Raw genomic sequence first — 25,794 nt, 5'->3', positions numbered from 1 at the left:
TTATGCTTGTTAGCATTCAAAGTGCATTTTCTTGCTCTAATGCTGTAAGCTACTCCCAAACTGTGAGTTATCCAGATATTCATTCTGTCTCCTGCTTGGTACATGCCTGCATGAGGATCCTCCATTCCTTTGATTACACTTCATTTTGCAGTGTTTGCTGCAATATCTGTTTCAAGTTCCAGCTGTTCCTTTCTTGCCTTCAAACCAGCTTCCTCCCTTTCCAGTGCTTGCTTCTGAGCCAGCCTCGCAGCTCGTGCTAACAATTCTGCATTTTGACTTTCCAACTTTATTTTAGCAGATGTGACAGAAGACCGAGACGATCTCCTTGAACTTTGTGAATGAACACTCTTTACGTTTGAAATACTGTCCTGAGGTGCAACGCTCATGTCCTTTTATTTTTGTCTGGACCACATTGGACACAGGAGCATCAGCGATCCACTTTAAGACCTCCTGAGTAAACTCTTCCAAGGCAGCTGCTTTGAGGTGGTACCATTCATCCTGATCCCTTTCTTTCTCCTCCTCAGTGGACATTAAAGCTTGAACAGAATCATTCAACTGTTCCATTTCCTTGCGTAGTTTTTGTAAACTCACTTTCCATTTTCGACTTAACCAGTTCCACATTGCAGACATTTTCCATTAATTGTCTGATTTCAATTTTGCACTCCTTGATGATTTCAGTCGTTTGAGCCTTTCCATATACACACAGTCAATGTCACTTCCCAAGCTTTCCAAGTCGGCCATTTTGGTTCAAGACAACACGTTTATTCCTTTTGAATTTGACTTCATTGTCTTGCCTTGTTTTCCATTGCGTTTTGTACTGTTTGCCGCGAGTTGAGACGTTTCCAACAGTCTTTGAACGCTCCACAGCAGTGACGCGTTACATTCGTAGTTGGAGGAGAAGTGATTGTTGCCCTCAGTCATTCAAGTTTCACAACACCGTCGTTCCAGGAAGTAGAATCCGTAGTAAAACGAAGGCGAGTGTTTGACACGCTGTTATGAGTTCTGAGTTCTTGTTTTCATAACAAACGTTTCCTCGACCAGCGCTCATCCAGCTGGGTTTGACTCTTACACTGGGTTTGACTCTAACATTGGGTTTGACTCTAACATTGGGTTTCGACTCTAACATTGGGTTTCGACTCTAACATTGGGTTTGACTCTAACACTGGGTTTGACTCTAACATTGGGTTTGACTCTAACACTGGGTTTGACTCTAACATTGGGTTTGACTCTAACATTGGGTTTGACTCTAACATTGGGTTTGACTCTAACACTGGGTTTGACTCTAACATTGGGTTTGACTCTAACATTGGGTTTGACTCTAACATTGGGTTTGACTCTAACATTGGGTTTGACTCTAACACTGGGTTTGACTCTAACATTGGGTTTGACTCTAACACTCGGTTTGACTCTAACACTGGGTTTGACTCTAACATTGGGTTTGACTCTAACATTGGGTTTGACTCTAACATTGGGTTTGACTCTAACATTGGGTTTGACTCTAACACTGGGTTTGACTCTAACACTGGGTTTGACTCTAACATTGGGTTTGACTCTAACACTGGGTTTGACTCTAACATTGGGTTTGACTCTAACACTGGGTTTGACTCTAACATTGGGTTTGACTCTAACACTGGGTTTGACTCTAACACTGGGTTTGACTCTAACACCGGGTTTGACTCTAACACTGGGTTTGACTCTAACACTGGGTTTGACTCTAACATTGGGTTTGACTCTAACACTGGGTTTGACTCTAACATTGGGTTTGACTCTAACATTGGGTTTGACTCTAACACTGGGTTTGACTCTAACACTGGGTTTGACTCTAACACTGGGTTTGACTCTAACATTGGGTTTGACTCTAACACTGGGTTTGACTCTAACACTGGGTTTGACTCTAACATTGGGTTTGACTCTAACACTGGGTTTGACTCTAACATTGGGTTAGACTCTAACACTGGGTTTGACTCTAACATTGGGTTTGACTCTAACACTGGGTTTGACTCTAACATTGGGTTTGACTCTAACATTGGGTTTGACTCTAACACTGGGTTTGACTCTAACACTGGGTTTGACTCTAACACTGGGTTTGACTCTAACATTGGGTTTGACTCTAACATTGGGTTTGACTCTAACACTGGGTTTGACTCTAACACTGGGTTTGACTCTAACACTGGGTTTGACTCTAACATTGGGTTTGACTCTAACACTGGGTTTGACTCTAACACTGGGTTTGACTCTAACACTGGGTTTGACTCTAACATTGGGTTTGACTCTAACACTGGGTTTGACTCTAACATTGGGTTTGACTCTAACATTGGGTTTGACTCTAACACTGGGTTAGACTCTAACACTGGGTTTGACTCTAACACTGGGTTTGACTCTAACACTGGGTTTGACTCTAACATTGGGTTAGACTCTAACACTGGGTTTGACTCTAACATTGGGTTTGACTCTAACACTGGGTTTGACTCTAACATTGGGTTTGACTCTAACATTGGGTTTGACTCTAACACTGGGTTTGACTCTAACACTGGGTTTGACTCTAACATTGGGTTTGACTCTAACATTGGGTTTGACTCTAACATTGGGTTTGACTCTAACACTGGGTTTGACTCTAACACTGGGTTTGACTCTAACACTGGGTTTGACTCTAACATTGGGTTTGACTCTAACATTGGGTTTGACTCTAACACTGGGTTAGACTCTAACACTGGGTTTGACTCTAACACTGGGTTTGACTCTAACACTGGGTTTGACTCTAACATTGGGTTTGACTCTAACATTGGGTTTGACTCTAACATTGGGTTTGACTCTAACACTGGGTTTGACTCTAACACTGGGTTTGACTCTAACACTGGGTTTGACTCTAACATTGGGTTTGACTCTAACATTGGGTTTGACTCTAACATTGGGTTTGACTCTAACACTGGGTTTGACTCTAACACTGGGTTTGACTCTAACATTGGGTTTGACTCTAACACTGGGTTTGACTCTAACACTGGGTTTGACTCTAACATTGGGTTTGACTCTAACACTGGGTTTGACTCTAACATTGGGTTTGACTCTAGCATTGGGTTTGACTCTAACACTGGGTTTGACTCTAACATTGGGTTTGACTCTAACATTGGGTTTGACTCTAACACTGGGTTTGACTCTAACATTGGGTTTGACTCTAACATTGGGTTTGACTCTAACACTGGGTTTGACTCTAACACTGGGTTTGACTCTAACACTGGGTTTGACTCTAACATTGGGTTTGAATCTAACACTGGGTTTGACTCTAACATTGGGTTTGACTCTAACACTGGGTTTGACTCTAACATTGGGTTTGACTCTAACATTGGGTTTGACTCTAACATTGGGTTTGACTCTAACATTGGGTTTGACTCTAACATTGGGTTTGACTCTAACAGAGCCTTCTTTCCACCTTTCTTAAGCTCTTTTCTGTTCTTTGGTTTTAGCGCCTGACCGATGCGCTCACACATCACTCAGAGATATATTGTTTGTTTTTGGTACATTTATTTCCACGTTATCGTTTCCATTTCTCCACTGTTCGTTCTCTTCTTTAAACACACAAATGAAGGTATCTTACCAGACGATGTTGAAACAGTTTTCGTCACTTAAATAAACAAATCTTTAAAAAACCGTCTGGCTACACAACCAAAATAGAACCCAGAGTATAATCAGCAGGACTCTTTTAACCAGCTGAGGCAATCGCAGCACCAATCAGCCGCTCCGCCCAGCCGTGGCTGCGGATCCCGATCAAATGACACCAATCAATTATACTCCATTACCTACATTAAATGATTAAATAATCAAAATAATAAATCAACGTTTTGGCTCCTACACATATTTTCACTGCGATCAGATCTGAGCGTAATCTGTTTACTGTGAGTTCATATCACTGTAAACGGAGAGTTTTGTGTCACGTTGAAATCCGTCTGTCGCCTCACTGACACATTTTGTGACAGAGAAGCAGCAGGGAGTCGTTGAAGCGCTCTGAAAAAGAGATACAGGAAGCAGAACAAAGAGAAGAAGAGCTGACCTCCATCTCGTCTGCTGACCCGCTGAACATCAGAGACTCGTCTGATAACAAAGCGTCTCCGTTCCTCTGCAGAGACTTCTGGAGGAATATGGAGGAATCATAATTCCTGTTGACCCCTGTTGACCCCTGCCTTTCAGAGTGCCGCCCGGTGACAAATGGTTACGATCTGTCTGGTTCTGTCTTTGGTGGGATTATTCTGTCACGGCTGGAGGGCAAGGTACACAGGACCCAAATGCTGAATATCCAAATCGAAATACTTTTATTGCGGAACGAGCAACAAAGACACAACACAGACAGATCGTAACAAACGGCTTTTTCCTTTCCAACAATCAGAGAAAGAGGGGGCAGATTGCAGCGTGGCACACCTGTGGTCCGTCTGGAACAACACCACGAGATAAACCTATAGTGCAGGATCGTCATTACTCAGACCCCGCTCCATCACCTGCTCTTTATTGTTATCAACCAGGTAGAAACGGGTTTCTCAAATCTTTTTTTTCTTCTTCTGTCGCCAACGTTACGTGTATTTATTTTTTGGGAATCCATTTTTTTTTAGTAAACTTTTATTTATTTTGTACATTTTTTAGTCGACAATAATTTCTCATAATATCCTTTTTGTCATTAACTTTCACTTGTTCAATTGCCAACTCTTTTTATCATCGTTTGTATGCAGCTGCTAACGCTACGCGTGTTCCTCAAGTTGCTGAAGATGTTTCTTCGTGTGTTTTGATTCGTCTCCGTACTTGGTTATTAACTGCAAACCAAATCCTCCTCGGGTAAAAATAGTGTGCGAACTTGAATCAGAGAACTTCATCTTCAAAATACCCTCTGAGAAATATTGAGTGAAAGTAACGTGATGTCGAGCCTCTAGAGATGTGTCAAAGATCAACACAAAGAGATGTGCAGAGATGTGTGTACCATCATGCAGAATGCAGGACACGATGATAACACAGTGCTGTGACAGCCTCTCAGACGGTCTGAGGGAGCTGCAGAGGAACAGAGAACACTGCATGTGTCCTCAGCACCAATTAGGAATACATGAGATCATTGTTAAATGCATACGCTCGTTAAGGCACAGAGGAATGTCAGCCACCTGAAAGCAGACCGTCCTTCAGGGAGCGTGTGGTGATCAGGAGGACACGCTTCATAAAGCATATACACACACACACACACACACACACACACACACACACACACACACACACACACACACACACACACACACACACACACACACACACACACACACACACGCACCAAACATTTCCTGCTCTCTTCCGTGGAAGGAACAATGCAATTTCTTATTTATTTTGCGTTTGTTAATTAAGGGGAATGATTATGTTAAGAGGTGGATCACCTGTTTATGTTTGGGTCGGATTTTTATGTTGAAAATGTGGTTTGGAGTTTAATTGTTGTCACCTGTTGACGGTAAGCCTGGTGGGAGGGGCTATGGGTTAAGGGACGGGGTTGGCCCTGGAAGGGGGACTCGGGGAATGTTGCAGAGTAGGCAACAGCTGAACACGTTTAAATGAGTGATGGACGGCCTGATTTGGACGTTTATTTTGTTTGTTTAAGTTGTGCTGGTTTGCTATGTTTTTGTTGCTGCTGTAAATAAAGTTTTGGAGCTTAACCCAACTGACAAAATAACAAAATAAACTAAATGACTTAATGACTAAATAAACTAAATGACTAAATGTCTAAAAGACTAAATGACTTAATGACTAAGTGTCTAAATGACTATTGACTAAATGACTAAATGTGTAAATGTCTAAATGACTAAATGACTAAATGACTAAGTGTCTAAATGACTATTGACTAAATGACTAAATGTCTAAATGACTAAATGACTTAATGACTAAGTGTCTAAATGACTATTGACTAAATGACTAAATGTGTAAATGTCTAAATGACTAAAAGACTAAATGTCTAAAAGACTAAATGTGTAAATGACTAAATGTCTAAAAGACTAAATGTGTAAATGACTAAATGACTAAATGGCTAAGTGTGTAAATGACTAAATGTCTAAATGACTAAATGACTAAATGTGTATAATGAATTCAGTGGTTATGTTTCAGAGCGAGGAGGACGACCTCCGGAGCGCCTCCTCTGCCCTGGTGAGTTCACGAGAAACAGAGCCGTCTCAGAACGGGACTTTTTCACTGAATTTATATTTCTTTCAGAATTTCACGTTGTTTTTCTTCTTTCTTAAGATGTGTGTTTTAGCAGCGGAAACATTTCTAAATGTATGATGAGGCGCAGTGTACAAAGAGGCTGAACTCTGTGCTTCAAAAGTCAAATGAGTTTTATAATTAATGACGAGTTAAAAACGTTTTCCCTCCCAGTCCCTGTTCCACAGGGTGCAGCTGGAGCCGCTGGAGAGGGCCTGGTGGAGGAGCTCCGCCATGGGGACCATCTCAGTCCAGAGGCAGCTCCTCGCTCAGGAGCCCAGCCTCGTCCTCAAGAAGGTAAAACTATTAACGATTGGTTAATGGTTTAGGCTCAGTTCATGGTTCAGGAGCAGTTCATGGTTCAGGAGCAGTTCATGGTTCAGGAGCAGTTCATGGTTCAGGAGCAGTTCATGGTTCAGGAGCAGTTCATGGTTCAGGAGCAGTTCATGGTTCAGGAGCAGTTCATGGTTCAGGAGCAGTTCATGGTTCAGGAGCAGTTCATGGTTCAGGTTCAGGAGCAGTTCATGGTTCAGGAGCAGTTCATGGTTCAGGAGCAGTTCATGGTTCAGGAGCAGTTCATGGTTCAGGAGCAGTTCATGGTTTAGGCTCAGTTCATGGTTCAGGAGCAGTTCATGGTTCAGGTTCAGGAGCAGTTCATGGTTCAGGAGCAGTTCATGGTTCAGGAGCAGTTCATGGTTCAGGAGCAGTTCATGGTTTAGGCTCAGTTCATGGTTCAGGAGCAGTTCATGGTTCAGGAGCAGTTCATGGTTCAGGAGCAGTTCATGGTTCAGGAGCAGTTCATGGTTCAGGAGCAGTTCATGGTTCAGGTTCAGGAGCAGTTCATGGTTCAGGAGCAGTTCATGGTTCAGGAGCAGTTCATGGTTCAGGAGCAGTTCATGGTTCAGGAGCAGTTCATGGTTCAGGAGCAGTTCATGGTTCAGGAGCAGTTCATGGTTTAGGAGCAGTTCATGGTTCAGGAGCAGTTCATGGTTCAGGAGCAGTTCATGGTTCAGGAGCAGTTCATGGTTCAGGAGCAGTTAATGGTTCAGGAGCAGTTCATGGTTCAGGAGCAGTTCATGGTTCAGGAGCAGTTCATGGTTCAGGAGCAGTTCATGGTTCAGGTTCAGGAGCAGTTCATGGTTCAGGAGCAGTTCATGGTTCAGGAGCAGTTCATGGTTCAGGAGCAGTTCATGGTTCAGGAGCAGTTCATGGTTTAGGCTCAGTTCATGGTTCAGGAGCAGTTCATGGTTCAGGTTCAGGAGCAGTTCATGGTTCAGGAGCAGTTCATGGTTTAGGAGCAGTTCATGGTTCAGGAGCAGTTCATGGTTCAGGAGCAGTTCATGGTTTAGGCTCAGTTCATGGTTCAGGAGCAGTTCATGGTTTAGGCTCAGTTCATGGTTCAGGAGCAGTTCATGGTTCAGGTTCAGGAGCAGTTCATGGTTCAGGAGCAGTTCATGGTTCAGGAGCAGTTCATGGTTCAGGAGCAGTTCATGGTTCAGGTTCAGGAGCAGTTCATGGTTCAGGAGCAGTTCATGGTTCAGGAGCAGTTAATGGTTCAGGAGCAGTTCATGGTTCAGGAGCAGTTCATGGTTTAGGCTCAGTTCATGGTTCAGGAGCAGTTCATGGTTCAGGAGCAGTTCATGGTTCAGGAGCAGTTCATGGTTTAGGCTCAGTTCATGGTTCAGGAGCAGTTCATGGTTCAGGTTCAGGAGCAGTTCATGGTTCAGGAGCAGTTCATGGTTCAGGAGCAGTTCATGGTTCAGGAGCAGTTAATGGTTCAGGAGCAGTTCATGGTTCAGGAGCAGTTCATGGTTCAGGAGCAGTTCATGGTTCAGGAGCAGTTCATGGTTTAGGCTCAGTTCATGGTTTAGGCTCAGTTCATGTTTCAGGAGCAGTTCATGGTTTAGGCTCAGTTCATGGTTTAGGCTCAGTTCATGGTTCAGGAGCAGTTCATGGTTTAGGCTCAGTTCATGGTTTAGGCTCAGTTCATGGTTCAGGAGCAGTTCATGGTTCAGGAGCAGTTCATGGTTCAGGAGCAGTTCATGGTTCAGGAGCAGTTCATGGTTCAGGGGCAGTTCATGGTTCAGGGTCAGGAGCAGTTCATGGTTCAGGTTCAGGAGCAGTTCATGGTTCAGGTTCAGGAGCAGTTAATGGTTCAGGAGCAGTTCATGGTTCAGGAGCAGTTCATGGTTCAGGTTCAGGAGCAGTTCATGGTTTAGGCTCAGTTCATGGTTCAGGAGCAGTTCATGGTTCAGGAGCAGTTCATGGTTCAGGAGCAGTTCATGGTTCAGGAGCAGTCCATGGTTCAGGAGCAGTTCATGGTTCAGGAGCAGTTCATGGTTCAGGAGCAGTTCATGGTTCAGGAGCAGTTCATGGTTCAGGAGCAGTTCATGGCTCAGGAGCAGTTCATGGTTCAGGAGCAGTCCATGGTTCAGGAGCAGTTCATGGTTCAGGAGCAGTTCATGGTTCAGGAGCAGTTCATGGTTCAGTTCATGGTTCAGGAGCAGTTCATGGTTCAGGAGCAGTTCATGGCTCAGGAGCAGTTCATGGCTCAGGAGCAGTTCATGGTTCAGGAGCAGTTCATGGTTATATACAGGGGTATAGGCAGTGGCACTGGCCCACTTCAGTACCGGCCTATTGGGATTTGGGCCGGTACTGAAGCTGGCCGGTTGGACGATGTGGGTCGGTCGGATAAGTCACTAGCACCCCCCCCCCAACCCCAATTTACTAGCGGTATTTACTTGCGGTACCGAGGTGGGCCGGTCGAGAGTCCCGGGCTGATTTTGTCCCAGTCCGCCCCTGGGTAAAGGGTTAGGGTTATCCGTGCTGTTAATGAGCTACTTTTATTTTCTGTCTTTCATAAAAACTCTCTTTCTCTTTCTTAAATGTCTCTCGTCAGGATTTCGTCTCCGTAAGTCAAACTCTGTTCTGTAGAATCCTAGAAGTTCATCCTTTAGATCAGTGACCACCAACTGGCGGCCCGCGGGCCACATCCGGCACGCCAGACATTCTCATCCGACCCGCACGACGGGGGTGACTGTGGCGTTGGCGGAGTGGTTACTGCGTTCGCCCCCAACCCTTTTTTTTTACAACGTCTCGTGAGTAAGGTGCAGTACCAGAGTCCAACAGAGAGGCAGCAGCTGCGGGACAGTAGACTGCATACTGCGAAACCTTCCCTGCCTTGAAGAAGAAGTGATCCTTGTTGTGAAGAGTCTGCTTAATGCGCTCTGCACCACAGCAGTAGCCCCGCTGCGACAGAGTCCAACAGAGAGGCAGGAGCTGCGGGACAGTAGCCTAGAAGCAGGGTTGGGTTGTAACGGAATACATGTAACGGCGTTACGTAATCAGAATACAAAAATCAAGTAGGCTAACTGTATTCAGCTGGCGTTACATTTGAAAAACGAGTAATCTGATTACAGTTACTTTCGTAAACCTGAAGTGAATACATTTAAAAGTTTCCTCACAAAATGTAATATTCATTACCGGCAGAACTGTGTGCACACTGCACAGCGCTGCAGCATGTCTGAGCGAGAGAGAGATGGTGTCTGTGAGGCCCCGCCCCCCGCACGCAGATGAGAGAGAGAGAGATCTCTTTTAAAATATATTGAAAGTTAGAAACGGAGATGGTTAGATAAAATGTGCAAGATAACGTTTATGTAGCATTTATTTATTGTCGAAATGATGACATTTATAACGGGATCAAATCAAAGTGAATGGCCTGCTGCTGCTGAATGCACGGGGCAAGTGACTGGAAACAGTTTTAAAAGTTATTACATCGTTTCAGATAATAATAATAATGATAATTCATTCTATTTAGGGGCGCCTTTCAAAGCACCCAAGGACACCTTACAATTCATAACATATTCCAAGGAAAGGTTTTAAGACAGTACAAAGAATGCAGTCCGGGTGATGTTTGTTATGTGGGGTGCAGATGAGAGGGAGCTGTCCAGAATGACACCAAGATGTCGTGTTTGAGTTCTTGATGAGCCATTAAAACAGTAACATACGTGTCTCCTGTTCACCGAAACATACCCATCTGTGATTGAAAAAGAAAGTATTCCAAAAGTATTCTAAAAGTAATCTGAATATGTTTTTAAGACACGTAACTGTAACTGTATTCTGATTACTTTCAAAAATGGCTGGCCCGCGATCGTGTCTATTGGATACATTTTGGCCCTTGGACCTTGGTAGTTGGTGATCCCTGCTTTAGATCATCTGATGACGCGCTGAATAAACTGCTTCATATTAACTTGTGTTAAAGTATTTGCAGTTTGTGTCAGGGACTCAAATACCCCAAAGTCCCCAAAGACCCAGAAGACCCCAAAGGTCCTACAGACCCCAAAAGATCCCAAAAGACCCCAAAGACCCAGAAGACCCCAAAGGTCCTAAAGACCCCAAAAGATCCCAAAGATCCAAAAGACCCCAAAGACCGCATATACCCCAAAGTCCCAAAAGATCCCAAAAACCCAAAGACCCAAAAGATCCCAAAAAAAACATATACCCCAAAGACCCCATAGACCCAAAGACCCAAAAGATCCCAAAAAAAACATATACCCCAAAGACCCCATAGACCCAAAAGACCCCCAAGATCCCATATACCCCATATACCCCAAAGACCCCAAAGACCCCATGATTAGAGAGATCTCTGGACCCTCTGCAGCTCAAGGTGATCCTGTGTTTCTCTTCCTGTGGACCTGCTGTGTGTCTGCGGCATGAAGGGGGTGAGTGTGTTACCATCGTGTGTGTGTGTGTGTGTGTGTGTGTGTGTGTGTGTGTGTGTGTGTGTGTGTGTGTGTGTGTGTGTGTGTGTGTGTGTGTGTGTGTGTGTGTGTGTGTGTGTGTGTGTGTGTGTGTGTGTGTGTGTGTGTGTGTGTGTGTGTAGCTGTGGTGATTAGCCTCAGATCAGCTCTAGAGAAACCCTCTATAGATCCTGAGAGATGCAGACTCTGATGGTCTTTGTATGTCTCCTCTTCTTTGTAAATCCCCGGGACTCATGAAGATGGTAAGTTCAGATCTACATCTGTGTTAGCATGTTAGCATTAGCCATAGCACATGTTCCTTCATTAGAAACATTTGAATATGCTCTGACCTTCAGATGGAGATCAGAAAGCACCAGGCAGCAGGGGTTTCTATATTTAGGGCTCCTTTACAGCTTCTTCATGTTAGCATCTCTCAAATGAATGACTTCAGATTCAGGAACTTCAAACTACATCTGTCAGAGTGAAACCTGTGGGCCTTTATAAATGTCATAAGCGTGAATAATAAAGCCTTTGTATTAAAGGTGGGGTAGGTAAGAACGGAGAAACCAGCTCGAGTGCGCTAGAACTTGAAAGTACACAACCGGAACAAATCTGCCTCTTCCTTCAGACTTCCTCACAGAGCCCCTCCTCCAACACACACGAACATGACCAATGAGGGCACGAGATCAGTTTGTGCTCAGATGGAAGGCTGACAGGCAGGTAGGCCATCCAATCATCTGACCCGGGCCGAGGCAGATGATTGGTCGTGCTTTTTACAGCTGACATGCTCAGAGCAGCAGACTTCAGATAGCAGTGTGCAAACAGTCCAGCCATGAAGACATCTACGGGACAGTTTTGAGATTTCTTCAAATGCCGTTGCCATGGCAACACATTGCTCGCCTTGAAACACGGTTTTCTCATAACTTCAGTGAAAATGCTCCAAACGCCCCAAAACTTCACAAGTTTGGTAACGATGCAGCCATCAACGCGTCTAAGCGTATTATGGGGTGTCATCAAATGCTGTTGCCATGGCGACAGATCATTCGCCATCAAGTTAGTTCAGAAGTTTGCAGTTCAAATATTCTGCTCAGTGTTCATGTATAATTTTAATCTAAATTCTTCACTTTCTTCTTACACATTACATTTCAGCAGGTTAGCGTCACATTTTCAGCATAAAGCATTCCCACTAGCAATTACTTCAGGAATTGCATTCTCTAGTTTTTTATTATTTTAACCTTCATTTTTGTGTGTGTGTGTGTGTGTGTGTGTGTGTGTGTGTGTGTGTGTGTGTGTGTGTGTGTGTGTGTGTGTGTGTGTGTGTGTGTGTGTGTGTGTGTGTGTGTGTGTGTGTGTGTGTGTGTGTGTGTGTGTGTGTGTGTGTGTGTGTGTGTGTGTGTGTGTGTGTGTGTGTGTGTGTGTGTGTGTCAGACAGCGCTCCACTGGGCAGCGAAGCAGGGCAGTGAGGGGGGGGTCGGCCTGATGCTGAGGTCCGGAGCCGACGTCAACGCCAGAGCGGTTGGTCAACTCTTTCGTTTAGGTCAAATGTACTTTTTTGGTCAACTTTTTGAACCTGAAATGTTTGTCTTTAGGTTGGTCTTATTAGAGCAATGTGGTCACATGACTCCTTCTGATGTTACTGCAGATCTGCTGTAGTCATTTCAGATACACTGACAAACACTAAAGTTATGAGACGACTGTCTCTGAGGAGACACTTTTAATGGAGTCTGAATACTTTCTGATCTCACAGTCATGTGATGATCCAGATGTTCACTAAATATCTCTTCGTCCTCTTCGTCCTCTCCGTCCTCTCCGTCCTCTCCATCTTCTCCGCAGCATGTAAGTGAGTCTTTGATAACATGATTTAAGGACACCCTGATTGTCTGTCTCTGACCTCCTGTCTCTGTGTCTCTGACCTGCTGTCTCTGTGTCTCTGACCTGCTGTCTCTGTGTCTCTGACCTGCTGTCTCTGTGTCTCTGACCTGCTGTCTCTGTGTCTCTGACCTCCTGTCTCTGTGTCTCTGACCTCCTGTCTTTGTGTCTCTGACCTGCTGTCTCTGTGTCTCTGACCTCCTGTCTCTGTGTCTCTGACCTGCTGTCTCTGTGTCTCTGACCTGCTGTCTCTGTGTCTCTGACCTGCTGTCTCTGTGTCTCTGACCTGCTGTCTTTGTGTCTCTGACCTGCTGTCTCTGTGTCTCTGACCTGCTGTCTCTGTGTCTCTGACCTGCTGTCTCTGTGTCTCTGACCTGCTGTCTTTGTGTCTCTGACCTGCTGTCTCTGTGTCTCTGACCTGCTGTCTCTGTGTCTCTGACCTGCTGTCTCCTGTCTCTGTGTCTCTGACCTGCTGTCTCTGTGTCTCTGTCTCTGTGTCTCTGTCTCTGTGTCTCTGACCTCCTGTCTCTGTGTCTCTGACCTGCTGTCTCTGTGTCTCTGACCTCCTGTCTCTGTGTCTCTGACCTGCTGTCTTTGTGTCTCTGACCTGCTGTCTCTGTGTCTCTGACCTGCTGTCTCCTGTCTCTGTGTCTCTGACCTGCTGTCTCTGTGTCTCTGTCTCTGTGTCTCTGTCTCTGTGTCTCTGACCTGCTGTCTCTGTGTCTCTGACCTGCTGTCTCTGACCTGCTGTCTCTGTGTCTCTGACCTCCTGTCTCTGACCTGCTGTCTCTGTGTCTCTGACCTCCTGTCTCTGTGTCTCTGACCTGCTGTCTCTGTGTCTCTGACCTGCTGTCTCTGACCTGCTGTCTCTGACCTCCTGTCTCTGTGTCTCTGACCTGCTGTCTCTGTGTCTCTGACCTCCTGTCTCTGTGTCTCTGTGTCTCTGTGTCTCTGTCTCTGTGTCTCTGACCTCCTGTCTCTGTGTCTCTGACCTGCTGTCTCTGTGTCTCTGACCTCCTGTCTCTGTGTCTCTGTCTCTGTGTCTCTGTGTCTCTGTCTCTGTGTCTCTGACCTGCTGTCTCTGTGTCTCTGACCTCCTGTCTCTGTGTCTCTGTCTCTGTGTCTCTGACCTGCTGTCTCTGTGTCTCTGACCTCCTGTCTCTGTGTCTCTGTCTCTGTGTCTCTGACCTGCTTTCTCTGTGTCTCTGACCTCCTGTCTCTGTGTCTCTGTCTCTGTGTCTCTCATGCTGCCGCTCTGCAGGGGGTGAGTTCACTGAATAGGAACCATTGATCAGGAAGTGTTCCTCCTCATATCTCTTCTTCTTGTGTTCTGCGTGTGCAGGGCTACACCGCGCTGCACCTGGCCTCCCTCCACGGGCACCAGCACCTCGTGCACGCTCTCCTCCTCTCTCACAGTGAGGGTCATTATTATTACACTACATATACACCTCCTCCTCCTCTTCAGATGCTAACTCCTCCTCCTCCTCCTCCTCCTCCTCCTCCTCCTCCTCAGATGCTAACCCCTCCCTCAGAGATTACCATGGTAAGATGGCGGTTCATTATTGGAGCGGCTGCAGCGACGTCTTCCAGAGAGCTCCCCTGCAGACAGGTGAGTATACATCATATAACAAGTATATTAATTAAGTTACCGTTAATGGACCGTATACTAATAAAGTGTGTGTCTCCTCAGTGGGGGGTCTCTCTGAGAGGAGGCGCCCCCCCCTGCTCTCTCGCTCTCTCTCTCAGGGTCAGATCAGACGTCTGGAATTCAGACGCCCCCCCTCCTCCTCCAATCACATCCTCCACCTGCAGCTGTGAACACCTGAGGAGGGAGCAGCCAATCAGAGAGCACCGTGTCTGTATGAGGAGGGAGCAGCCAATCAGAACGCACCGTGTCTGTATGAGGAGGGAGCAGCCAATCAGAACGCACCGTGTCTGTATGAGGAGGGAGCAGCCAATCAGAACGCACCGTGTCTGTATGAGGAGGGAGCAGCCAATCAGAACGCAACGTGTCTGTATGAGGAGGGAGCAGCCAATCAGAGAGCACCGTGTCTGTATGAGGAGGGTCTCCTGAGAGCTGCTCACATGAAGAGAACCTGACGCTCTGGAGCCTCCAAAGTTACCCTCAGAGAGCACCGTTTAGTTTCCATGAAGCCCCGCCTCCTATGGCAAAGCCCCGCCTCATACCTTTAAGCCCCACCCCCTTTCATACACTCATTTACAGACGTCTCTTTCCCAATGTCAGTCCATGGGAAATGGGGTCACGGACTGACAGGAAGTTGGACTACATCACATTTAGCTCAGGCTTTTATCCAAAGAGACTTAGAAGAAGTACATTCGATCAGGAAGATACAACCTTGAAGAAAACAGAATCATATATATATACTACCGCCGTTTGGCCACTAGGGACATTAGCTCCAACGCCCTCTGTTAGTGTTTACTTCCTGTCTGTCTTCTTCTGCTGTTAGTATTTACTTCCTGTCTGTCTTCTTCTGCTGTTAGTGTTTACTTCCTGTCTGTCTTCTTCTGCTGTTAGTGTTTACTTCCTGTCTGTCTTCTTCTGCTGTTAGTATTTACTTCCTGTCTGTCTTCTTCTGCTGTTAGTATTTACTTCCTGTCTGTCTTCTTCTGCTGTTAGTGTTTACTTCCTGTCTGTCTTCTTCTGCTGTCAGTGTTTACTTCCTGTCTGTCTTCTTCTGCTGTTAGTATTTACTTCCTGTCTGTCTTCTTCTGCTGTTAGTGTTTACTTCCTGTCTTTCTTCTTCTGCTGTTAGTATTTACTTCCTGTCTGTCTTCTTCTGCTGTTAGTATTTACTTCCTGTCTGTCTTCTTCTGCTGTTAGTGTTTACTTCCTGTCTGTCTTCTTCTGCTGTCAGTGTTTACTTCCTGTCTGTCTTCTTCTGCTGTTAGTATTTACTTCCTGTCTGTCTTCTTCTGCTGTTAGTATTTACTTCCTGTCTGTCTTCTTCTTCTGTTAGTATTTACTTCCTGTCTGTCTTCTTCTGCTGTTGGGTTGCGTTCCTATAATCCAAAAATCAGATCCTAAATTCTAACCCTATCTCCTATTCATTGACCTCTGAGTGAAAGGTCACGGGGTTAAGGGATAGTGGATAGGAGAATTCAAAAGGACTTAGGAGAAGAGACTGCACTTTCACTATCCAACGTGTTTATGATGCGCCAGCGGACGTCCTGAATGTGCGTCTGCTGCTGTGGGGAAACTATGGAAACTACAGTTTTCTATACAGAGGACTACAACATGGATGTTTAATAAGAAGGAGGGACTCATCTAGAGACTCTGCACCGTGCTCTGAGGCTGTTGCTTTATGCTTTATGAACAACAGAGAAACATATTCTTCATGACCAAAGCTGGAATTGAAATAAAAAGGAAAGTGAAACTTCTGCTCGTCACCCTCTCCCTCCGGTCCACATTAATACAAATGATCCCAATACGTATGATTGTATGAAAAGATCTTCAAATCAATACAAATGTATTTATTATAAACGTTAGTCCTTAACACCTATCACTGTGTACATCATTCAAACATCTTTTAAAAGTTGAACAAACCCCACACAGCTCATATCATTTTTATTTTTCATAGCTCCTTTATTATTTATTGGTAATTGTTTTGTTTTCATACTAAAGCCAATCAGGGGCCGGTGTGTAGGAGCCATTGTATGGGTGTTGTTGGTGTGTCAGTTTATTTAAGTTATATGTATAGTGCAATATTATTTTTGAACACTTGGTGGCGGGGCTTAGCTGCACCGGGTGTATATAAAGAGGTCATAGGTGGCAGGAGGAGGAGGACACAGAATGTCAAGGGGAGAACACTGAGGCATGAACTCAATTGCACGACTCAAAACTCAGACTCAGATAGCGTTTCAAAATAAAGACTTTACTGGAATTTGCACAGTAATAAAACAAGGAAAACAAAACCACTCTTTCGAGGAAAACTATAATGCGATCTATAGCATAGGTCCGTGAAAGGTCCGTGAAAAGGTCCGTGAGGTAAGCCGATACGTGGTCTTCGTGAGACAACGAACTGACAATTAACAGGAGGGAGCTAACACAATATATACACAGGTAAAGGGGACACAGTTGGAAACAATCAGGGCGGGGAAAATAATCAAGGACGCAGGAGACAGAAAAGGGGCGGGGAGCGTGGAGGCCTGAAATGAGAGGAAGAAATAATTAAGGGTATAGACATAAAGCACAAGACAAAGGGACATGACAACTCTAACATAAAGAATAAACTTGGTATACAGGGGCTGGTCGGCGTTTTCGGTCTGCTGCTCTTTTAACCAGTTGTGAATTCCTGCAGAGTATCTTCCTAGCCGCAGCCCACACGCGCCGACAACGCCTGACCAGAGCGTGGGCAGACGGGACCGTGACCTCCCTCTCCGTGGCTGGGAACAGTGGCGGCTGGTAGCCATAAACACAGTGAAACGGGGACAGGCCCGTGGCAGAAGTAGGGAGGATGTTGTGTGCATACTCAACCCAGGTGAGGTGCTCGCTCCAGGAGGATGGATTCTGGGACACCAGGCAGCGCAGGCAGGTCTCCAGTTCTTGATTTAGGCGCTCTGTCTGGCCGTTAGACTCCGGATGATATCCAGACGAGAGGCTGACCGTGGCACCGATGAGGCTGCAGAACTCCTTCCAGAAGCGTGACACAAACTGGGGGCCCCGGTCGGAGACAATATCCTTAGGGAAACCATGAAGCCGAAACACATTCTGCATCATGACCTCCGCCGTTTCCTTAGCTGAGGGCATCTTTGCCAGAGCAATGAAATGTGTCATTTTGGAAAATCTGTCCACTACCGTGAGAACTGTGGTTTTACCCCTAGAGAGGGGCAGGCCAGTGATGAAGTCCATGGAGATCTCTGACCAGGGCCTGTTGGGAATAGGGAGTGGTTGTAATAACCCTATTCGCGACCTGGAAGAGGTCTTGTTTCGAGCGCAGATAGGGCACGCCTCCACATACTCCTTCACCTCCTTCTCCATGGATGTCCACCAGAAACGTTGTTTAACAATGAACATAGTTCTCTTGACTCCGGGGTGACAGGTGAGCAGCGAAGTGTGAGCCCAGTGGATCACCTGTGGTCGCTCGGCCTCCTGAACAAAAATCCGGTTAGGCGGGCAACCCCTTGGTGCAGGAGCTCCAGCATTGGCACGTATTACCTCCTTCTCTACTGGCCAAGTCAGCGCTCCTACCACCCGGTTCAATGGGATGATGGGTTCCGGCTCCTTGGCTGCAGGCACAGGGTCAAACAGACGGGACAGAGCGTCAGGCTTGACATTCTGAGACCCCGGCCTGTAGGAAAGAACAAAGTCAAAACGGTTGAAAAACAAGGTCCACCTAGCCTGGCGGGAGTTCAGTCTTTTGGCCTTTCTGATGTACTCCAGGTTCTTGTGATCGGTCCAGACCACAAAAGGATGCTCGGCTCCCTCCAACCAATGCCTCCACTCTTCCAACGCTAACTTCACGGCCAGCAACTCACGGTTTCCCACGTCATAATTTCTCTCTGCCGGGGAGAGCTTCCTGGACAGGAAGGTGCAGGGGTGAAGTTTGTTGTCCTTCTGTTGTTGCTGGGAGAGGACCGCTCCCACCCCCTCGTTGGAGGCATCCACTTCCACCACAAACTGGCGAGTGGGATCCGGCATGGTAAGTATGGGGGCAGTGGTGAACATCTTTTTCAGCCGAGAAAAAGCCTCCTCAGCCTGAGGAGACCACACAAAAGGCACCTGAGGGGACGTGAGGACATGAAGAGGGGCTGCAATAGCGCTGAAGCTCCGCACAAAACGTCTGTAAAAATTAGCAAAGCCTAAAAACTGCTGCACTTTTTTGCGAGAGTCAGGGGTAGGCCAACAAGCTACTGCGCTAACCTTCTCTGGGTCCATCATAACCTGACCTGGGGAAATGATGAAGCCCAAAAAAGTGACTGTTTCCACATGAAATTCACACTTTTCAGCTTTGACAAACAACTTATTTTGGAGCAGTTTCTGTAGAACCAGGCGGACATGTTGTTTGTGGGTGTGAAGGTCAGGGGAGTAGATCAGAATGTCGTCCAGATAAACAAAAACGAAACGGTTCAGAAACTCCCTCAACACGTCGTTGATCATAGCCTGGAAGACTGCAGGAGCGTTTGACAATCCAAACGGCATGACCAGGTATTCATAATGTCCTGAAGGGGTGTTAAAACCCGTCTTCCATTCATCGCCCTCCCTGATCCTGACCAAATGATAGGCGTTCCGCAGGTCTAATTTGGTGAAAACCTTGGCTTCCTGAAGCTGCTCGAAAGCGGACGAGATGAGAGGGAGGGGGTACCGGTTTTTAACCGTAATGTCATTGAGAGGTGAGTAGTCGATACAGGGCCTAAGAGACCCATCCTTTTTGCCCACGAAAAAAAAACCTGCCCCTGCTGGGGATGAGGAATGACGAATAAGCCCTGTCTTGAGGGAGGCATCAATATAGTCCTTCATGGCCTCTTTCTCAGGTCCTGAAATTGCATAAAGTCGACCCTTAGGAATGGGAGACCCGGCAATTAAGTCAATAGCACAGTCATAGGAGCGGTGAGGAGGAAGAGCCAGAGCTTTGGACTTACTAAAAACTTCACTAAGGTCGTGGTAGCAGGAAGGAACTGAAAGTACATCCGGAAGATATATTTTTGGGACTGTATCCTGCCTAACACTCCCAGTGTTACATCCCCTGTCAATCTCTGCTACCTGCTTAAAACAGAGATCAATGCAATTCTTTCCCCACCCCTCCACCCTCCCAGATTGCCAATCTATGTGAGGGTTATGAAGTTTCAACCAGGGAAAACCCAAAATGAGTGGATGTTGGGCTGAGTTAAATAAGTGAAAAGACATTGTCTCATGGTGGTGATAGTGTAACTCACACTGCACGATAAACGGCCGGCAGCCTTCTGAGTCCCCGGAGTACCTTTCGGGTGGAGCCAGACGCATGGAAGCACTGTGCGGCTCAGTAACCCGGTTGGGATCGAATCCGGTCACCGCTGGAACCGGAGGAGTCGTAGGAGGAGAAACAGCCTGCAGGTGAGTGAGCACACGCTGAACCTCTGCTGCCAGTAGATTAACTTGGGTCGTCAACGATGTTTGTAGTTCCCCCTGGCTGCTGGTTAGATCCTGCACTCCCTGCTGCATGGTGGCCATACGCTCCTCTTGTTGCCCAAGACGTTGGCCCTGAGAACGGATAGCGTTCTTAATCTGATCTGAGTCGGCTGAGTTCATTTTGATGGTCAGTTCGTACTGTCAAGGGGAGAACACTGAGGCATGAACTCAATTGCACGACTCAAAACTCAGACTCAGATAGCGTTTCAAAATAAAGACTTTACTGGAATTTGCACAGTAATAAAACAAGGAAAACAAAACCACTCTTTCGAGGAAAACTATAATGTGATCTATAGCATAGGTCCGTGAAAGGTCCGTGAAAAGGTCCGTGAGGTAAGCCGATACGTGGTCTTCGTGAGACAACGAACTGACAATTAACAGGAGGGAGCTAACACAATATATACACAGGTAAAGGGGACACAGTTGGAAACAATCAGGGCGGGGAAAATAATCAAGGACGCAGGAGACAGAAAAGGGGCGGGGAGCGTGGAGGCCTGAAATGAGAGGAAGAAATAATTAAGGGTATAGACATAAAGCACAAGACAAAGGGACATGACAACTCTAACATAAAGAATAAACTTTCACAATAAGTTTCTTGGACATGACACAGAAGGAGAGAGCAGATTCCACCAGCCCGGCAGATGCTCATCACACAACAACTAAACTAACAATGAAACCCTGGAATGTAAATCCTGAATAAAGCTCATTATAAACTGAACCGAAGGATCCGCTCATCTGTCTGCGTCTGGATCACTCTTCAGCCCTCTGTGAAGAAATGCACAAATATATTGGACATAGAAAGAGCTTTTGTTTTGTTTTCATTTGGTTTTGTTTTGTTTTAATTTTGTTTTGTTTTAATTGTGTTGTATGTATGTTTATGTATGTTTTGAGTGTGTGAGGACCCCAGGAAGAATAGCCAATGCTCACGCTAGTGCTAACGGGGGTCCTAATAAAGACAACAACAAAAAAAGAAACAGGAAATTGCCAGTACACTGTGTACATCCTTCAAACATCTTTTAAAAGTTGAACAAACCCCACACAGCTCAGTGAAATGTTGACTTTATTTGATCATTTCAGTAAAAACTAACGTTCATATTTCTCTTTTTGATTATAATACTGATGAACGTTCAAAACAAAGCACTTTGGCAACTTACCACATACGTTTTAAAATGCTTAATAAGCACCGTAACTTTCATGATATCATTTCTCCGTCATAATCGGTTGTTTCCGTGAACGGCCGACTGTTGTGTGACGGCACATGCTGCCGCTGCAATGCATTGTGGGGCAGCATTTTCTCCTCTCCTTTCGGTGAGGGAGGTCCAATGTTTCCTGCTGATGTTCAGGTGTATATCAGTATGTAGTGTCTCTACTTTAAAGAGTCCTCTCCTGCTGATGTTCAGGTGTATATCAGTATGTAGTGTCTCTACTTTAAAGAGTCCTCTCCTGCTGATGTTCAGGTGTATATCAGTATGTAGTGTCTCTACTTTAAAGAGTCCTCTCCTGCTGATGTTCAGGTGTATATCAGTATGTAGTGTCTCTACTTTAAAGAGTCCTCTCCTGCTGATGTTCAGGTGTATATCAGTATGTAGTGTCTCTACTTTAAAGAGTCCTCTCCTGCTGATGTTCAGGTGTATATCAGTATGTAGTGTCTCTACTTTAAAGAGTCCTCTCCTGCTGATGTTCAGGTGTATATCAGTATGTCTCTACTTTAAAGAGTCCTCTCCTGCTGATGTTCAGGTGTATATCAATACGTAGTGTCTCTACTTTAAAGAGTCCTCTCCTGCTGATGTTCAGGTGTATATCAGTATGTCTCTACTTTAAAGAGTCCTCTCCTGTTGATGTTCAGGTGTATATCAGTATGTAGTGTCTCTACTTTAAAGAGTCCTCTCCTGTTGATGTTCAGGTGTATATCAGTATGTAGTGTCTGTACTTTAAAGAGTCCTCTCCTGATGATGTTCAGGTGTATATCAGTATGTAGTGTCTCTACTTTAAAGAGTCCTCTCCTGATGATGTTCAGGTGTATATCAGTATGTAGTGTCTCTACTTTAAAGAGTCCTCTCCTGTTGATGTTCAGGTGTATATCAGTATGTAGTGTCTCTACTTTAAAGAGTCCTCTCCTGCTGATGTTCAGGTGTATATCAGTATGTAGTGTCTCTACTTTAAAGAGTTCTCTCCTGCTGATGTTCAGGTGTATATCAGTATGTAGTGTCTCTACTTTAAAGAGTCCTCTCCTGCTGATGTTCAGGTGTATATCAGTATGTAGTGTCTCTACTTTAAAGAGTTCTCTCCTGCTGATGTTCAGGTGTATATCAGTATGTAGTGTCTCTACTTTAAAGAGTCCTCCCCTGCTGATGTTCAGGTGTATATCAGTATGTAGTGTCTCTACTTTAAAGAGTCCTCTCCTGCTGAGGTTCAGGTGTATATCAGTATGTAGTGTATCTACTTTAAAGAGTCCTCTCCTGCTGATGTTCAGGTGTATATCAGTATGTAGTGTCTCTACTTTAAAGAGTCCTCTCCTGCTGATGTTCAGGTGTATATCAGTATGTAGTGTCTCTACTTTAAAGAGTCCTCTCCTGCTGATGTTCAGGTGTATATCAGTATGTAGTGTCTCTACTTTAAAGAGTCCTCTCCTGCTGATGTTCAGGTGTATATCAGTATGTAGTGTCTCTACTTTAAAGAGTCCTCTCCTGCTGATGTTCAGGTGTATATCAGGTGTATATCAGTATGTAGCGTCTCTACTTTAAAGAGTCCTCTCCGTGCGAGGAATCTGACTTGGTGCCGTGGTGCAGACATCAAAGTACAACAAGAAGTAAAAACACAGAGAACTATTTAAAGAAAAATATAACAAATATAGCAGTGTTTACATTGAAATGTGTATGTACTTGTACTTTACTTGAGTATTATATATTACTTTATACTTTTACTCCACTACATTTATTTTATTTAATGACTTACATTGCAGTTGCCTTATATTTAAACATCCACCAGGACCATGTGAAGGTGCTGAGACACACACACACACACACACACACACACACACACACACACACACACACACACACACACACACACACACACACACACACACACACACACACACACACACACACACACACACACACACACACACACACACACACACACACACACACACACACACACACACACATCTCCTACCCGCCGTCAAACCAAAGGAGGAAGAAAAACTACATTACCCAGAACCCGTCCCTCTCGGCGCATGCGCCGTTCCATCATAGCGACGACATGGCGTTGTGGTAGCAACCGATGCTCCGGATTCAATAAAGCGAGTAAAAGGTAAGAAATGATTAAAAAGAGAGCATTTCAAACCTTTAAATGTGTTTTCACATCAAACCAGACACATACTGTCACTCTGGCGGTTTGAAACAGATAGTTAGTTAACTGTTTATAACGCGCTAACGAAGCTAACCAAGCTAACCGAGCTAACGATGGATAGATTGGTCCATTTCAGAATAATATATATGATATGTTTTATAATGATTGATCATGAAAGTGTTCTCAAAGCTGGTAAAGGTGCAGCTAGTTTGAATGACTTTGTATACTGCAGGGTAGCTTGTGAATTTACTCCAGGTGGAACTAAAGTCTGATTTAACACTTGATTATATTTCACATCATTCGTCCACATCTGTGAAGTCACTAAAGGGATTAAATACATGTAGAATAAAGTGGTTGTAGTAATCACTTATTAACACACTGACACATAATTCACACATGGAACTACAGGTTGGGGGTTTTGTTTCCGCATGGACATATATGTGGTTAACTATATATATTGTAGTTGTATTGTGCCCTCCGGGCTACTCGGACTGCAAGCAAGCAACATGTCCTTTTCTGCTCATCAATAAAGTTTCCTTTTGCACCTTCGATGCACCGTCTCCGGCTCCTATCTCTCGGCACTACACGGTCCAGTGAGTGTGAATCCACATCAGGACCAGAAGGAGAGACACCTGTCCTCTGTGGCTCATTCTGATTCATTCAGAGGTTGGATTGTGATGGTTTAGGGACTCTGGATCATCTGGATTGGACAGACTGCCTCTCTATTTGAGGATAGAGGGTCCTCAGGAGTGTCCATCTGGTGCTCTCTGTGTCCAATGGTCTGCACACTGCTCAGAGCCGGTCCACAGAGAGAACAGACCTGACCTCTTTCTGCTTCAAAACTCATATGTTTTCATCCTGAAAATGTCAAATATTTAAAAAACAATAGTTTTAATAAGTGTTTGATAAGCTTTGAAGGTTAGTAATGTTTACATCTGGTGTACTTGTCTTTAGCACACACACACACACACACACACACACACACACACACACACACACACACACACACACACACACACACACACACACACACACACACACACACACACACACACACACACACACACACACACACACACACACACACACACACACACACACACACACACACACACACACACACACTAATGCACATTCCAAAATATATTGAAGTGACTGCTATTTTGTATTTATTGATGGTTGGGCTGTGATTCAGGTCTTAATGTGTGTACATTGTGTGTAGGTTTATACATATTTGTATACATATTTTTTTATATATATATTTGTTATTGTATGTACACACAAACTGAAAGACTTGACGATAAAGTTGACTTTGATATAAATGCTGTTTCCCCCCCCTCTGCTTGTCAGATGATGTCCACCGTCCTGGACGGCTCGGCCTGGGACGTCCCCGTGAGAGACGTCCAGCTGTCCCCTGCAGGTTGGTCTGCTCCCACATTTACAATCCAACTGTATCTATAGAGCACATTTAGAAAGAGTGGACCAAAGGGACTCATTGCTCTGTCTCTGTCCTCTGTCTCTGTCCTCTGTCCTCTGTCTCTGTCCTCTGTCCTCTGTCTCTGTCCTCTGTCCCCTGTCTCTGTCCTCTGCCTCTGTCCTCTGTCTCTTTCCTCTGCCTTCTGCCTCTGTCCTCTGCCCTCTGCACCTGTCCTGTCTCTGTCCTCTGCCTCTGTCCTCTGCTTCTGTCTCTGCCTCTGTCCCATGTCTCTGTCCCTGTCCTCTGCCTCTGTCCTCTGCATCTGTCCTCTGCCTATGTCCTCTGCCTATGTCCTCTGTCCCCTGTCCTCTGCCTCTGTCCTCTGCCTCTGTCCTCTGTCCCTATCCTCTATCCCCTTTCCTCTGCCTCTGTCCTCTGCCTCTGTCCTCTGTATCTGTCCTCTGCCCTCTGTCCCCTGTCCTCTGCATCTGTCCTCTGTCTCTGCCTCTGTCCTCTGCCTCTGTCTTCGGTCTCTGTCCTCTGCCTCTGTCCTCTGCCTCTTTCCTCTGTGTCTGTCCTCTGCCTCTGTCATCTGCCTTTGTCCCCTGTCCTCTGCATCTGTCCTATGCCCTCTGTCTCTGCCCTCTGTCTCTGTCCTCTGCCTCTGTCCTGTGCCATCTGCCTCTGTCCTCTGTCTCAGTCCTCTGCCTCTGTCCTCTGATCTGTCCTCTGTCATCTGCCTCTGTCCTCTGTCCCCTGTCCTCTGTCCTCGGTCTCTGTCACATGCCCTCTGTCTCTGTCGTCTGTCCTCTGCCTCTGTCCTCTGCCTCTGTCCTCTGCCTCTGTCATCTGCCTCTGTCCTCTGTCTCTGTCCTCTGTCTCTGTCCTCTGCCTATGTCCTCTGATCTGTCATCTGCCTCTGTCCCCTGTCCTCTGTCCCCTGTCCTCTGTCCTCTGCCTATGTCCTCTGCCTCTGTCCCCTGTCCTATGTCCCTGTCCTCTATCCCCTGTCCTCTGCCTCTGTCCTCTGTCTCTGTCCTCTGCCTCTGTCATCTGCCTTTGTCCCCTGTCCTCTGTCC

At 45.7% G+C, this 25,794-nt stretch overlaps 2 protein-coding genes across 6 annotated transcripts in view; both read left to right on the top strand.

Moving 5' to 3' along the window:
* The window catches only part of LOC307039638 (uncharacterized protein), a 32,589-nt gene extending 11,694 nt beyond the window's left edge, over positions 1-20,895 (top strand). For 2 of the 3 annotated variants that reach the window (XM_079681898.1, XM_079681897.1), the window contains 7 exons: positions 6,118-6,156; positions 6,385-6,507; positions 12,378-12,464; positions 14,161-14,233; positions 14,332-14,427; positions 14,509-16,631; positions 20,558-20,895. In XM_079681898.1, the coding sequence (XP_079538024.1) occupies positions 6,118-6,156; positions 6,385-6,507; positions 12,378-12,464; positions 14,161-14,233; positions 14,332-14,427; positions 14,509-14,636 (546 nt within the window). In that variant the 3' untranslated portion in view covers positions 14,637-16,631; positions 20,558-20,895. The remainder of the gene's footprint in view (positions 1-6,117; positions 6,157-6,384; positions 6,508-12,377; positions 12,465-14,160; positions 14,234-14,331; positions 14,428-14,508; positions 16,632-20,557) is intronic. The other variant, XM_079681899.1, reaches the window with a different exon arrangement.
* Positions 20,896-23,171: 2,276 nt separating this feature from the next.
* The window catches only part of rpgrip1l (RPGRIP1 like), a 63,452-nt gene continuing 60,829 nt past the window's right edge, over positions 23,172-25,794 (top strand). For 2 of the 3 annotated variants that reach the window (XM_079681084.1, XM_079681082.1), the window contains exons 1-2: positions 23,172-23,259; positions 24,649-24,718. In XM_079681084.1, coding sequence (XP_079537210.1) covers positions 24,649-24,718 — 70 coding nt within the window. In that variant the 5' untranslated portion in view covers positions 23,172-23,259. Of the gene's footprint in view, positions 23,260-23,580; positions 23,892-24,648; positions 24,719-25,794 lie in introns of those variants that run through there. The other variant, XM_079681083.1, reaches the window with a different exon arrangement.

The sequence above is a fragment of the Notothenia rossii genome (genome assembly GCF_949606895.1).
Source record: "Notothenia rossii genome assembly, chromosome: 5".
Taxonomy (NCBI): domain Eukaryota; kingdom Metazoa; phylum Chordata; class Actinopteri; order Perciformes; family Nototheniidae; genus Notothenia; species Notothenia rossii.
The sequence above is the reverse complement of the archived record's forward strand: the minus strand, read 5'-3'. Positions and strand labels throughout refer to the sequence as shown.